Genomic DNA, 16,031 nt, shown 5'->3' with positions numbered 1-16,031 from the left:
ATAGAATGGAGATGGTGCATTATAGAATGGAGATGGTGGATTATAGAATGGAGATGGTGGGTTATAGAATGGAGATGTTGCATTATAGAATGGCGATGGTGGATTATAGAATGGAGATGGTGGATTATAGAATGGAGATGGTGCATTATAGAATGGAGATGTTGAATTATAGAATGGCGATGGTGGATTATAGAATGTAGATGGTGCATTATAGAATAAGATGGTGCATTATAGAATGGAGATGGTGGATTATAGAATGGAGATGATGGATTATAGAATGGAGATAGTGCATTATAGAATGGAGATTGTGGATATTAGAATGGATATGGTTGGTTACAGAATGTAGATGGTGGGTTTTAGAATTGAGATGGTGGCTTGTAAAATGGAGAAGAAAATTGGATATGGTGGGTTATAGAATGGAGATGGTAGATTTTAGAATGGAGATGTTGGATGTTAATGGATTGTAACCTTTACAGACCTGACTCCATATTAACTCACCAGGTAAGTGGTGTAATGTCAATTAACATCTTAGAAAGAGGGTGGATGTTGACAGTACCAGACATTTTGAATCTATATTTCTACAAGTCAACCAGCAGAGCATGGGTTCCATGCCACACTGGGAAAATTGCAACGTTGATGAAAAATTGCAGTTAATTGTCTAATTATCCACTTCAGTTGGCTTCTCACTGCTGCTGGTATTTGCTGGAATGCAGCCAGACCAACCCTGGGAAAAGCTGCAGCCGACAAGGCGATGTCCCCAAATCAGCCATCGCAAATGTATGTTTGCTCAAACATTTCTTGTGTTCCCATTTGGTAAAATGGACACAGCAGAGTGGTACAGGGTTTGTAAAGATGAGATACTTCAATATTGAGCCATGTATAAGAAATAACACGAAGGAGTATAAAGAATGAGATCAACTCTCTTTGCTTTCCAGGTGGAAAGGAAACGCCATATTGGGAATGACATTGTAACCATCGTATTCCAAGAAGGAGAGGAATCATCACCGTCCTTCAAACCATCGATGATTCGTTCACACTTCACCCGTATCCTCTTCCCTACAGTATGACTGCTAAACAAGACTTGAAAGCCTTTACTCTGAAGACCTATGTCTATTGTAGATCTTCTTTTCGACAACCTTTATATTCCATAAAACCCCATTGGAGGCATCACTTTTAAGTCCATGTTTTCTCAAAGGCTTTGTCTGGGGTGTTACTTGTTTTTTCTGTCACATAGGACTCCTGTGACTTCAATTTGTATTGTACTCTGGGTTGTCCACCTGGCTGAAGATTTTGATGTTTGCGGGTCAGTGTTGTGAATTGTTTGCAAAGTACTCAGATTGGGCATCAGATAGTGGTTAGCACGGCTGCCTCACAATGCCGGGGACCCGGGTTCGATTCCGGCTTGGGTCACTGTCTGTGCGGAGTCTGCACGTTCTCCCCGTGTCTGCGTGGGTTTCCTCCGGGTGTCCCGGTTTCCTCCCACAGTCCAAAGATGTGCAAATTAGGCGGATTGGCCATGGTAAATTGCCCGTTAGTGTACAAAAGGTCAGCTGGGACTACGGGGATAGGGCAGGGGAATGGGCCTAGCTAGGGTTCTCTTTCGGACGTCGGTGCAGACTCGATGGACCGAATAGCCTCTCCTACACTTCAGGGATTCTATGATGTTCTTCTAAAAATTGCACTGTCTCACCAAAACCACCAGTTCACGAGTTGAAATCGACTCCATGGTTTTCAGTGTAAGGCCTATGAACATTGATTACATGGTTCATGACTCCTCTGTTTTAGAATTATAGCCTGAAGTTATGCAACATTTCCAGGGTGTGCCTATTTGGTAAATGCATGACTGCTCACCAAGTGTGTGGTTTCTTAGTGCACGTATGAATGACAATCCTACATAATCTCTTCTTTGATTAACCCAACACCATTCCAATCAACCGAATCCTGGAAATATAGAAGTTTGTATGTACAGTTAGAAAACTAGACTGCTAAGCCCTCAGAGAACCCTTGAACAGCATCCCCCCACCCCCACACCCACTGCACCTTAATCAGTTGCTCTTAACTGAGTAAATCCTCTGGTTTTCTTATTGAGGGATGTTGTTTTGTTTGAAGCTAAAATATATATTATATATTTATGTCTGTCTGAACAGTAATGGTTTACGCCTTAAGAATTTGTATCTTTTGATTTCTGTTTCGTGGTTATGTTGGGTTGCCTTTGTCTGGGCGCCGTACACGGTATGGGTTGCATGGTAGCACAGTGGTTAGCACTCTTACTTCACAGCGCCAGGGTCCCAGGTTCGATTGCCGTCTTGGGTCACAGTCTGTGCGGAGTCTGCACGTTCTCCCCTTGTCTGCGTGGGCTTCCTCTAGGTGCTCCGGTTTCCCCCCACAAGTCCCGAAAGACGTGATTTTTAGGTGATTTGGACACTCTGAATTCTCCCTCTGTGTACCCGAACAGGCGCCGGAGTTTGCCGACTAGGAGATTTTCACAGTAACATCATTGCAGTGTTAATATAAGCCTATTGTGACGCGAATAAAAATTATTATTATCTGGACTATAAACTGACGACTGCCTCTTTCTGCCATGGAGGCTTGCCTGTTGCGGTTGGAACACTCGCTGCTTCATTAAACTTGCTCACTTTTCTTTTTGCTCCACTCCGGCACCAGACCTCCAGCTTCTGCTCGCAACAGGTTTCTTTCTGTCCTCTGGCCTCTTCTACAATATTTCCTGCCACACCTGACGCTGCATTTCCCCTGCTCTCGTCTCCCCACGAGGTGTTTAGGTTCTTACCCATTTTCTTTTACTGCACACACCAGCTTGTGCAAATGATTAAAGGTTTGCAGGTGGGAATTGCACTTCTACAGATGGATTTACTCAACTTTTACTCTTGCTTTTCCATTACTTTTTCTGACCGCTCTTTTTTGTGATCACCAGCTTTCTCCACCATAACATTGCAGCAAAGTACAGGGGTTTAAAAAAAGTAGCCAAAAGGTGACTATGAGAAGCAGTGAAACAAACTCATTCTCCTGCTTAGTGCTATCCAAAATTCATGCTCCATTAAAAGGGTAATCATTATAAGTAATGGAAAACCAACTGTAAATGCACAGTAAATTCTATGATAATCTATGATAATCAACAGTAAAAGTTCAACAAATCTCCCTGATGGTAAAGGTCTCCTTAATGGACCAGATAGTTCATTTTGTTTTGGTTGTAGGAGATTCTCCCTTGACATTCCATGGCGTTGCAATTGCTGAATTCCCCCATCAACATCTTGTGAGTTACCATTAACCAGAAACTTAACTGGACTACCCATATAAATACCTGTGGCTACAAGAGCAGGTCAAAGGTTAGGAATCTTGTGGCGAGTAACTCACCCCCTGACTCCCCAAACCCTGTCCACCATCTCCAAGGCACAAATCAGGGGCGAGATTCTCCGACCCCCCGCCGAGTCGGAGAGTCGCCGGGGGCTGCCGTGAATCCCGCCCCCGCCGGTTGCCGAATTCTCTGGCACCGGATATTCGGCGGGGGCGGGAATCGCGCCGCGCCGGTTGACGGCCCCCCGCGATTCTCCGGCCTGGATGGGCCGAAGCCCCGCTGCTAAAATGCCTGTCCCGCCGGCGTGGATTAAACCACCTACCTTACCGGCGGGACAAGGCGGCGCGGGCGGGCTCCGGGGTCCTGGGGGGGGCGAAGGGGGGATCTGGCTCCGGGGGGGTGCCCCAACTGTGGCCTGGCCCGCGATGGGGGCCCACCAACTCTTTTCCTTCCGCCTTCGCCATGGTCTCCACCATGGCGGAGGCGGAAGTGACTCCCTCCACTGCGCATGCGCGGGGATGCCGTCAGCGGCCGCTAACGCTCCCGCGCATGTGCCGCCCGGAGGTGTCATTTCCGCGCCAACTGGCGGGGCACCAAAGGCCTTTTCCGCCAGCTGACGGGGCGGAAATTAGTCCGGCGCGGGCCTAGCCCCTTAAGGTTGGGGCTCGGCTCCCCAAGATGCGGAGCATTCCGCACCTTTGGGGTGGCGCGATGCCCGACTGATTTGCGCCGTTTTGGGCGCCAGTCGGTGGACATCGCGCCGATACCGGAGAATTTCGCCCCAGGAGTGTGATGGAATACACTTGCCTGGATGAGTGCAGCTCCAACAACACTCAAGAAGCTCAACACCAGGGCAAAGCAGCCCCACTTGATTGCCACCCCAGCCAAAAACATTCAACCACTCCAATACTGATGAAGTGGCAGCAGTGTGTACCACCTGCAAGATGCACTGCAGGAATTCACCAAGGCTCCTTAGGCAACAGCTTCCAAACCCACGACCTCTCCCATCCGAAAGGACAAGGGCAACAGATATCTGGGAGCATCACCATCTGGGAGTTCCCCTCCAAGTCACTCATCACCCTGGCTTGGAAATATATCGCCATTCCTCCACTGTCGCCGAGTCAAGATTGTGGAACTCCCTCCCTGACAGCACCAGTGTGTGTACCTACACCTCAGGGACTGTCGCGGTTCAAGAAGGCAGCTTCTGAAGGGCAACTAGGATTGGCAATAAATGCTGGCCTAATTACCGACGCTTACATCCTGTTTAAAAAAAGATAGGGGAAAAACTGATGCACAATGCAATAATATTCTGCCACATAACCCTGACAGGACTTAGTCTATTTTTAAAATCACCTCTTAACTGACCTCCTGCTAATTTGATTCAGAATATAATTTAATTAAAAATATTAGTTTTATTGAAAATGCATAGGACTATTTATATTTCACTGCTCTGGTAATTATCTTTAGTGTTGCGTTGTAAAGCACCATTTAAAACAAAATGATTGTAAAGTTAAACTCATTCAGCCACAAATCTTCCACACAGCAACAGCTGCAATTAAGAAGGTGGGAAGACTTTTGTCAGTTTTATTAATAGAGCCAAATTATATATCTGCACCAATGAAATCCACGAATAATTGCATTGAAATAATCTGTGATTCTTGGTTAAGGCAGCACTCTCCAAATGAAGGGCCAATAAGCCAACTAAAACTTTGCATTATTGATGGTGAAAAAAGTGGTTAGTTCTTTAGCCTACGTCACAGATATTTTTGCCTTAGTCCGATATAACAAGCAAAACGATAGTTATCGGTAAGTAGATCACTTTGAAAGTCAGAGTTCTGTCATTCTTCATGTATCTGCATTGTTTTATTTTGAGGCGATTGCAAGAAGGTCCGCAGGAATAATGCCGGAAGGTTCAATGTTGCTGCCTGTTGAAGTAGCATTGACAGGCCGCAATGTTCAGGGCTACCTAAATCCTGACTCCTATTGCACACAGTGGACTCACTCCCCCTTGTTACAGATCTGTATCATTCACATCTCAATGTTGCAGGTCATCTTGTTTTGTAGCTGGGTTCTAACCCGGAAAGAAACTCAAACCACGGCCAAGTGAACAGCGTTCCTGGTCACCTTAAGGAACTATAAAGCTTGTTACCGTTGTTAACCATGGCACTCTTGTCATTTTTACCTCATGTTCACACGCTTGAGGTACAGTAGCATAGTGGTTAGCACTGTTGCTTCACAGCTCCAGGTTCCCAGGTTCGATTTCCGGCTTGGGTCACTGCCTTTGCGGAGTCGGCACATTCTCCCCGTGTCTGCGTGGGTTTCCTCCGGGTGCTCTGGTTTCTCCCACAGTCCAAAGGTGTGCAGGTTAGGTGGATTTGCCATGCTAAATTGCCCTTAGTGTCCAAAAAGGTTAGGTGGGGTTACTGGGATGCGGGGTTGGGGTGGAGGCTTGGGTGGGGTGCTCTTTTCTGGGGCTGGTGCAGACTCAATGGGTCGAATGGCCTCCTTCTGCACAGTAATTTCTATGATCTATGACTTCTGTTGATGCTCATCCTCTTAGAAGCTTGCACACATCCTGTTCTGAGAAAGCCTCATCTTTCCTATTTCCACTCCACCAGTGCAGCTATCGGATTGATTGACACATCGGTATTATTATTGTCATTTGGGGTGTTGAAGTGATAAATGGCTTCATTTTGAATTGCACTCGGCAATCAAAAGCATGTTTGCGGAGTAAAAAGGGTGAAATATTTCACGGTGATAATAATTGCAAAGCAGTCGCACTCGTATTCTATTGAACTGTCTAGGTTGATATCACATTCTGTCTGATTTCTGTCGACCTTTGCTTTCTCTACAGGCTTAAGATATTTTCCGAAGAGAGTGTTCCGCTGTTTGGACCTCCTCTCCCTTCTCCACCAGTGTTTACAGATCATCATGAGTTCAGGGACTTTGTTTTAGTTAAATGTAAGTCCGCTGCTGCTATTATAGCTCTGATTGTCGCTGTGCGATACATGCTGGGGCCATTATGAGGTGGGTGGGCAGGGAAGAATGGTGAGAAATTCAGATTAATTTTAGTCCTTGGTTAACCTAAAGAAATTGGAAGAAAGCAGCCACAGAGGATGACCTTTCCATTGTCACCATGCTGGGTTTCAGTAGTGCTGGTTGAGGGGTGTACGTGCCAACCTAGCTGGCTTGCTTTCATGGACACTGTAGTAAAAAGCTCCGCACTTGGCATTTCCAAGGACACACCTCTCTCTTAACTCACACCTCTTACACCAACACGGGCCTTCATTACTGATATGCTTACTCGATCTTGGCAGAATTGCAGACCAAGGCAGGTCAGCAGCACGGTTCAATTCCTGTACCAGCCTCCCCGAACAGGTGCCGGAATGTGGCGACTAGGGGCTTTTCACAGTAACTTCATTTGAAGCCTACTTGTGACAATAAGCGATTTTCATTTCATTTAATTGTGCACAATTTACTCTCCAAGATGTCACAGCAAAACCTTACAAAGGAAATCGCAAACAAATGTTTCCACTCAAATTTTGTGCTGTTTAGGGAGGTGGTGATGTAGCAGTAATATCGCTGGCCGTGTAATCCAAAAACCCCAGTCCCGGGTTCGAATGCCACCACGGGCAGAGTTGAAATGTGAATTCAATACATAATGATGAGCATGAAACCAATGTCGGTTGTCATAAAATCCCACCTGGTTCGCTAATGTCCTTATGGGAAGGAAATTTCCCGGTCTGGCCTACATGTGACTCCAGACCCACAGCAGTGTGGTTGGCTCTTAAAAAATGTGCTCAGAAATGGCCTAGAAGGCCAATCAGTTCAAGCGCAACCAGGGGTGGGCAATGAATGTTACCCCAGCCAGCCTAGCCCACATTCCATGAAATAATTTTTTTAAAGTTAGCACTGCTGCTTGGTGGGGTTACTGAGTTACAGGGATAGGGTGGAGGCATGGGCTTAAGTAGCGTGCTCTTTCCAAGGGCGTTGCAGACTCGCTGGGCCGAATGGCCTCCTTTTGCACTGTAATGGTTCTCTGATTTTAAAGGGATATAGGCACTAAAGTCATGCAGATCGGGGATGCTATTTCAAAGCTTTCTTCAAAATACCCAAAGGAGCATCATGGGCGAGGATATTTTGGCTGGCTGGGATTTCCCTTCCCACCATCTGAAGAGCTGACGGGGAACGCTTGCCCACTGATATGGCTGGCCTCACAGCGATTTCATGCTCCACTGAGCGTCATTTGGCTGGTGGCGGGTTAGGTGATTTACAAGCAAGAGGGACCCCATTGTTTCACGGGCGATGCCAGAATTATTAACCCCACTACATCACACTGCAGAATAAAGATAGACGGGAAGTTTCTGCTATGACTGTGTAATACTTCTCCTGATTGAAAAAGTAGAGCTCAGTTTATAGATGTGCCCTCAACACATCGACAAGTGTTGATTCAGGTAACCTGAATAAAAGTGCAAACTTTTTTCTGCTTGTCTGTCTCTTTTGGCCCGATCTCAACAAAAGTAAAACTTTGGACATTTTGACACGATCGGTTCACTCAGTTTGTTTTAGTCCCTTCAGCAAAACATAAACACGAGAGCGTTTATTCAAAATGTTCCTTCCAGGGAACACACTTGATAAAAACATACTGATAGAACAGCCTGAGATATGCAGGCAGAGGTGATCAACATAACAGTCGGTTCTGGCTGTTCCAGCATCTACTTTAGTGTTGTGTACAGCAGAACACATTATTGCCAGTTACAGAATTCCCCACCACAAACATGTAATTCTTAAGTGCTGAAGCGTCAGGCGTCAAAGTATTTGCGGACAGAATCAGTTAAAGTGCACTCGCTGTAACTACTCGGTATTTCATTCTGTTGCGCTGATGTAAGTTCTAAAGCATTGCCGAGCGAATTTAAAGGGAATATTCATTCTCATCCACGAGAATGCTTTTTCTACAAGTTAAATGGAACTTTTAATGGGAGGGATTTTGACTGCTTCACAAATATTCCCCATCCTCCCCATTTGTACTGTTCCCAATTTAACAGTTCAAATTCCTGCGGCCTCGTCCCAGTTAAATTATCCACTAATTGCTTTTTCCAATGAAGGGGTAATTTAGCGTGATTAATCCACCTACCCTGCACATCTTTGGGTTGTAGGGGTGCAGACACAGGGGAATGTGCAAACTCCACATGGACAGTGACTTGCGACCGGGATCGAACCAGGGTCCTGGGCGCCGTGAGGTGGCAGTGCTAACCACTGCGCCATCGTGCCATCCAGAATAATCCACCAGTGCCTTCCTCCCGAAGTGTGTTAATTTTCCCTGTCGTTTCCTCCACGTTAATTGGGTTTGAGTTGAAGCTACCAGCAACGTCTCTCAGGTATTTTAGGAACAGATTATTCCCCGAGCCCTGAAGACTGCACTCGTACAACCATCTCAATAGCTTCCCATTCATACCAACCCTCTGAATCCCAGCCATGATTTAATCCAACGCAGTAAACTGCAGCCATTGCCATGTCTACTCATTTTCAAAATGGGGTTCTTGTGAAAAAAGCCTTTTATCAAAAGCTTCAATACAATTGATGGCCATTGCATCTGCATTCCTGCCTTTTGTTGCATCTTGTGTTATTCTACAGGAAGTTTTATTAACTTTCTCTGGCATGGCTTTGCTTTTGCAAACCCATCTTTCCCGGTCGAGAGATCAGGGCTGTATTTAAAAATGGCATCTCAATCTCACCCTGCACTCACGAGGTGAGTCTGTGCGACCTCTGTGGGGAGTTCCTCACAAAGGCTCCAAAAAAAGACTCCCGTTTAATAATGTGGTTGTTCTCGGAGCTGCAAGTGTTGAGAAACATCCCGCTAAACCTGCCCAAAATGTGACTTTTTTTACCCCGTTAAATCGCGCTCCTTATATTGATTGATATTCTCTTGTATGGGGTATGAAATGTTTTCATAACTTGAATAATAGTTTTAACAGCTTTCATTACCTTTCGTGCTATAAACATTGGCCTTTTTTCACCCCACATTCTTCCTGTGGCTCCTTAGGGCGAAATTCTCCGACCCCCAACCGGGTCGGAGAATCGCCGGGGGCTGGCGTGAATCCCGCCCCCGCTGGTTGCCGAAGATTCGGCGGGGGCGGGAATCGCGCCGCGCCGGTTGGCGGGCACCCCCGCGCGATTCTCCGGCCCGGATGGGCCCAAGCCCCGCCGCTAAAATGCCTGTCCCGCCGGCGTAAATTAAACCACCTACCTTACCGGCGGGACAAGGCGGCGCGGGCGGGCTCCGGGGTCCTGGGGGGCGATCTGGCCCCGGGGGGTGCCCCCACGGTGGCCTGGCCCGCGATCGGGGCCCACCGATCCGCGGGCGGGCCTGTGCCGTGGGGGCACTCTTTCCCTTCCGCCTCCGCCACGGTCTCCACCATGGCGGAGGCAGAAGAGACTCCCTCCACTGCGCATGTGTGGGAAGCTGTCAGCGGTCGCTGACGCTCCCGTGCATGCACCGCCCAGAGATGTCATTTCCGCGCCAGCTGGCAGGGCACCAAAGGCCTTTTCCGCCAGCTGGCGGGGCGGAAATTCGTCTGGCGCCGACCTAGCCCCTCAAGATTGGGGCTCGGCCCCCAAAGATGCGGAGCATTCCGCACCTTTGGAGCGGCGCGATGCCCGTCTGATTTGCGCTGTTTTGGGCGCCAGTCGGCGGACATCGCGCCGTTTCCGGAGAATTTCGCCCAAGATATACATTCTCCCCACCTTCCACACGCTCCAGTTCCTTCTCTACCCCTTTTTGTTTTCTTTTCCTGAACCACATGACCCGGTGATCACTCCTCCAGCTGGTCTCCACTGCAATGTGCTGTCCTCTCCGCTGGGCCAAATACAGCCTCCTCTGCAACCCCCACATTATAATGTTGGTTCTGCTAACAATACTTGGCCATAGCCAGGATTGACTGAATCTCTCTGCTGCTAGCACTACCCAAACTACATTCAGCAACAAGGCATTAAAAGACCGCCATTACTAACACCGTTGCAGTATTTTTCACTTCGAAACAGCTTGGTTATGGTGTGTACCTCACAGCATTCATGAGCACACAAGGCAACTTGAAATTATTGGCCAGAAATTTCTACATTTGCCTCATTGGAAAAGTCAGGGTGAGAGTTTCCAGCCAGATGTGTTGTGACTTTAAATGATAAGTTGGCTTTCTGCGTGGGTCAGTTGGCATTCATCACCTTTTGCTCAGCTTTTATGTATCATTTGCAGTAATAAATGGAGAGAAAGCAACCCTGGAAACCCCAACATTTGCTCAGAAACGTCAGCGTACCTTGGATATGTTGATACGATCTCTGTATCAAGATCTCATACCAGACTTGCATAAGGTACAGTGGTTATTGGTGCGTCATAATTGACGGTATATTGTTGCGTGTCACAAAAGTAATGCATTTTGCAGTGATTCCTATTGTTCCCATCCATCTCTTTTTCTGCTAATTGACACAAATGTCGGGCAAGGTTTACAAATCCAATTAACAAAGAGCATATTTGGTTTGATTTATGCCCAGAAATGGATCATATTCATGCGGCCAATTTGTTTCAGCAACTCTGAAAGAATTCTTCTGCTGAACTAATTACGACCAGTCATTATTATTGACAACCATTGGCTGAAAGAAGTATCCGTGGGTCTTTTCACTTTAGCGATATTTCCCTTGCCAGTAAAATTAGGCTGTAAGTTGTGATGGATCTACAATGACAACTTGTAGATGTCACTGGATATTTTAACACACACCTTTATGCCTTTGTTTCCCTTACCAATCTAATGTGGCCAATATAATGGTTCGAGAAAGTGAATTCTTCCATCAACACTCAGAATTCTCAATAGAACTTTAGCTAGAAAGTCTTACTATTGACCTGGAAATAAATGCAACAGTATCAGCTTTAAATTTAAACAGAGTTAAGGGATGGTCCAAGGTGTCTTTGTAGAACAACACACTTTGTGGATGTAGAATCAGCTCCAAGGTGTTTTGTTAATCCAATTTCCAGTGGCCCTGGGCTACAGTGCCAGGACCCCAGAACGGGTCTTGGCTAGAGTAAGCCTTGCTTCAGTATCTCACTCTTGACTGTTCAACAAATGAGTAGCTCCCATTGTAAGGTAAAGTTGCTATGGTCCCAGATGAGGGGAAGAGTTGACTGGTGGTGATTAAACCTGAGGGTGAGCACACCTCAGGCGAGGGGCAAGGTTGAGAAGGCAGAGCCGTCTCAGCCGAATAATCTCAACCAGTATGGGAATTGAACACACCCTATTGGCCTCGCTCTGCAACACGAACCAGCTGTCTAGCCAAGTGAGCTAAACCAGCCCCCATTCTCCACTTTGATTTTGCATTGTTTAAAGCCCAGTTGACCGGAAGGATGGTTCATGATGCCGAGCAAGGGCAGCAGCGCGGGTTCAATACCCGTACCGGCTGAGGTTATTCATGATGCCCCCCCCCCCACCGCCTTCTCACCTGAGGTGTGGTGACCCTCAGGTTAAATCACCACCAGTCAGCTCTCCGCCTCAAAGGGGAAAGCAGCCTATGGTCACCTGGGACTATCATGGCGACTTTACCTTTACCGAGCTCCCATTGTCACTATTGTCCAGTATTAATGTGGGGAGACTACAGTTTCGGAAAAGAGGCGTTTCTATCATCAAAGAGCAAACTTGGGGGAGACTATAGAAAACAGTGCATACCCCAAATTGATATTGTATCAAAGGATTTTACGAGTTATTTTTGCACGCAGTGTGATACATTGTGACAATATTAATTCCAAATCTATATTTGTATCCAATAGATAGGGTCTGGAAAATTCAGAATGTATGAAAGATAGCTGATTTTCCAAACATTGTATATCATTCTCAATTGCAATTATTAACGATGCTCCATACTTACTGCTGTTTAGAGAATATATTGCTATGTGATCATGTCCTTGTATAAACAGTAAGATTGCACTCACTCCCTGGTTCAGCTATAACTTTGTTAATGCTATGCCGATAATGCAGTGAACTACTCTCTCTGTCACATTTCTTCCTTAGGAAATGAATGAAATCCAACTAGGCTGGATAACAGTGAGATCATTTATCTTTTCCTTTTGCATCCGAATGCATCAGCGTTACTTCTTGTAAACTAAGACTGGCAATTTTAATGCATTCCAACAGCATCAGAAGTAATGCAAGCCAAACATATATTAATCCTTTGAGACTCAGTTCCCTGAGTATCACACATATAGAGATACGTATTTTCAAAAATTGTGCACATTTCCGCTGGTTACTATAACTGCTGAAAGATTCGGATTTGACTAACACGGGAAAAAAATCTCTCTTCCTCTCCAAACTGACTCCCAAAATTGGGAAGGTGTTCGAGTTTAGATTGTTGGTGTGGGGGAAAACAAACGTGCCCTCAAAGGTTTAATATTGCTTTGCCCATGTTAACAATGTCCATTGTCACTTTTAACTGCATCTGCCAACTTAGCATGGTTTTTGAAAGTGATTAACTATGTGCCATCGCCCTGAACTCTAACGGAAAGAAAAATTGCATTTATAACAGCAAGGCACAAGGTTTATTGATCACTGTCGTGTGTGGATTCGACACCCAATGCATAAAGGAAAAAGAATTGAGCTAACAGGCAGCTGAAGTGAAATCCATGACTTACGAGCGATGGTGCATCAATATGTTTAACAGTCATATCGTACATCTTTGCAAGAGCAATAATGAATCATAGGCAGCTGTTTGACCCCGTGTTCTGTGTGTGTGCCTGTCAATGCACTAACAATTCCTCTCCCCTATCCTCTGTGAAAAATCTTCCTATCCGTATTGGCCTTCGTTTGGTGAATTGCGGCTTTTGTGATGGTCATTTAAAGTAAAGCCTGGATTTGGTTGCAATTGTAAATAATTTTACCTTTTTGTTACTGCCGATTGCCAACTTAATTTTAACTGTCCCTGAAATGATTTAAATCTGCTAGGTTAAAGATTAGATGTTGAGACAGAGAGTCAACCAACATATAAGACGGAAGATCAGTTAAACAAACTATCCCAAAGCAGTGTCCAAATCCTTTATCTTGCTTGCTCCTGCAGACACTCTTAATAGGCACCAGGAACCTAACGCTAAGCATTGTACTGTCACGCAAATTTGCCTGAAGATTAAGGGGACAACTGTTTCAGATTGCTGTCAATGGTGCAGTGGTTAATCAGTGAACATTTGCGCTCCCGAATAATACTCTGGGCAATCAGTGAAAACCGTCCAACCGAATGGCCCCGAAAATTCCCATTCAGCCATAGCAACAAATTAGGAACGATTTGAAAACAGGGGATTAAAATTATCGGACATCGCAGCACATCCAACAACAGTGTGATTTTATACCAGTGAATGATAGACATGGGCAAGTGTGATACTGTAACACAGAGATTAAGCTTGTAAACATCAAATGTGAAAGTCGTTCATCTTCGACTGATATTAAAATAGAGTATGATTATGATGAATGAGATTTTAAACCCTTTTGGCACATTGTATATTGTAACATACCATGAGCATGTAAGCCAATACTTAATAAGATTCCATCGATGGGACAAGATAAAATTCTAATCTGAAGTATTCAATCACAATCAGTCTTTATCAAATGACGGTGAGAGGGATGAAGCAAGGCTTTGAAATTTGTGAAGTGAAATAATTTCCCTTCCTATTCAGTGAGCTTTAGTTAAGATTTTGACTGAGATACTGAGTTAGTTTTCCACTGGAGACCAAGATCTAAAGGGTTCAATTCCTGATTGATTATCCAGGTTAAAAACATCCTGGAGAAAGTTTTGAAATGTGTTCATTGCTCCAATAACTGTTCAAAGTCCATTGTCTCCAATTTGACATTATTTTGGGTGTGGAGGGGTGTTTTTACAGAAGTTTTACTCCATTATTTGGATTGTGACTGCAGGTTGGACATGGTCCTTGGAGGGAAGTGGTTGACACGGTGAAAGACTGTTTCTCAGCTGTACTTTCTTACCATTCATTTTCTGGCTTCGGAATAAATTAATCCTTCCTTAAGCGCCCTGCTTGCCATAGTGTGTCGTTCATTAACGTCCTCGTTGTGCTGTCGACAGCAGTGGCTTCAGGGGTAAGCAACCAGTGCACTGATCAGAGATTACAGCCGTGGGGAGAGGCGAGGTGATCGGGGGGGGGGGGGGGAGCGTCTGGAGAGGTCCGTAATAGTCCAAGTCAGTAAAAGAGCATTTGGGAGGAAGGAGAGGAGGTGACATCGGTGCAGGGTACCGCTGCTCTGAGTGAAAAACCAAACTTAACACACACCCATTTTTGCAAGTGCTACAGGAATTTATCGAGACTTATTTCCACTATTTTCTCCAATGCCCCCCCAGAAGCATTTTTAGTTTGTTCATCATCCTTAAAGTATCAGTTCAGACAGAGAGTGTGCAGTGTGGACAGTGAGTGTGCAGTGTGGACAGTGAGTGTCTGCAGTGTGGACAGTGAGTGTGCAGTGTGGACAGTGACTGTGCAGTGAGGACAGTGAGTGTGGACAGTGAGTGTGCAGTGAGGACAGTGAGTGTGCAGTGTGGACAGTGAGTGTCTGCAGTACGGACAGTGAGTGTGCAGTGTGGACAGTGAGTGGCTGCAGTGAGGACAGTGAGTGTGCAGTGTGGACAGTGAGTGGCTGCAGTGAGGACAGTGAGTGTGCAGTGTGGACAGTGAGTGTCTGCAGTGTGGACAGTGAGTGGCTGCAGTGTGGACAGTGAGTGGCTGCAGTGAGGACAGTGAGTGTCTGCAGTGCGGACAGTGAGTGTGCAGTGCGGACAGTAAGTGTGCAGTGTGGACAGTGAGTGTCTGCAGTGTGGACAGTGAGTGTGCAGTGAGGACAGTGTGTGCGCAGTTAGGACAGTGAGTGTGCAGTTAGGACAGTGAGTGTGCAGCGTGGACAGTGAGAGTCTGCAGTGTGGACAGTGAGAGTCTGCAGTGAGGACAGTGAGTGTGCAGTGTGGACAGTGAGTGTGCAGTGTGGACAGTGAGTGTGCAGTGTGGACAGTGAGTGTGCAGTGAGGACAGTGAGTGTACAGTGAGGACAGTGAGTGTGCAGTGTGGACAGTGAGTGTGCAGTGTGGACAGTGAGTGTGCAGTGAGGACAGTGAGTGTGCAGTGTGGACAGTGAGTGTGCAGTGTGGACAGTGAGTGTGCAGTGTGGACAGTGAGTGTGCAGTGTGGACAGTGAGTGTGCAGTTAGGACAGTGAGTGTACAGTGCGGACAGTGTGTTTGCAGTGTGGACAGTGAGTGTGCAGTGTGGGCAGTGAGTGTGCAGTTAGGACAGTGAGTGTGCAGTGTGGACAGTGAGTGTGCAGTTAGGACAGTGAGTGTGCAGTTAGGACAGTGAGTGTGCAGTGTGGACAGTGAGTGTGCAGTGCGGACAGTGAGTGTGCAGTGCGGACAGTGTGTGTGCAGTGTGGACAGTGAGTGTGCAGTTAGGACAGTGAGTGTGCAGTTAGGACAGTGAGTGTGCAGTGTGGACAATGAGTGTGCAGTGTGGACAGTGAGTGTGCAGTGTGGACAGTGAGTGTGCAGTGTGGACAGTGAGTGTGCAGTGTGGACAGTGAGAGTCTGCAGTGTGGACAGTGAGAGTCTGCAGTGAGGACAGTGAGTGTGCAGTGTGGACAGTGAGTGTGCAGTGTGGACAGTGAGTCTGCAGTGCGGACAGTGAGTGTCTGCAGTGA

General features: G+C 46.3%; 1 protein-coding gene across 6 annotated transcripts in view; it reads left to right on the top strand.

Moving 5' to 3' along the window:
- The window catches only part of garnl3 (GTPase activating Rap/RanGAP domain like 3), a 617,196-nt gene that overhangs the window by 456,195 nt on the left and 144,970 nt on the right, over positions 1 to 16,031 (top strand). For 4 of the 6 annotated variants that reach the window (XM_072488531.1, XM_072488530.1, XM_072488534.1 and 1 more), the window contains exons 12-16: positions 936 to 1,044; positions 5,074 to 5,119; positions 6,168 to 6,274; positions 10,563 to 10,678; positions 12,364 to 12,396. In XM_072488531.1, coding sequence (XP_072344632.1) covers positions 936 to 1,044; positions 5,074 to 5,119; positions 6,168 to 6,274; positions 10,563 to 10,678; positions 12,364 to 12,396 — 411 coding nt within the window. The remainder of the gene's footprint in view (positions 1 to 935; positions 1,045 to 5,073; positions 5,120 to 6,167; positions 6,275 to 10,562; positions 10,679 to 12,363; positions 12,397 to 16,031) is intronic. The other 2 variants (XM_072488532.1, XM_072488536.1) reach the window with 1 other exon arrangement.

Source organism: Scyliorhinus torazame, chromosome 22 (assembly GCF_047496885.1).
Source record: "Scyliorhinus torazame isolate Kashiwa2021f chromosome 22, sScyTor2.1, whole genome shotgun sequence".
In the NCBI taxonomy this organism is placed as follows: domain Eukaryota; kingdom Metazoa; phylum Chordata; class Chondrichthyes; order Carcharhiniformes; family Scyliorhinidae; genus Scyliorhinus; species Scyliorhinus torazame.
The sequence above is the reverse complement of the archived record's forward strand: the minus strand, read 5'-3'. Positions and strand labels throughout refer to the sequence as shown.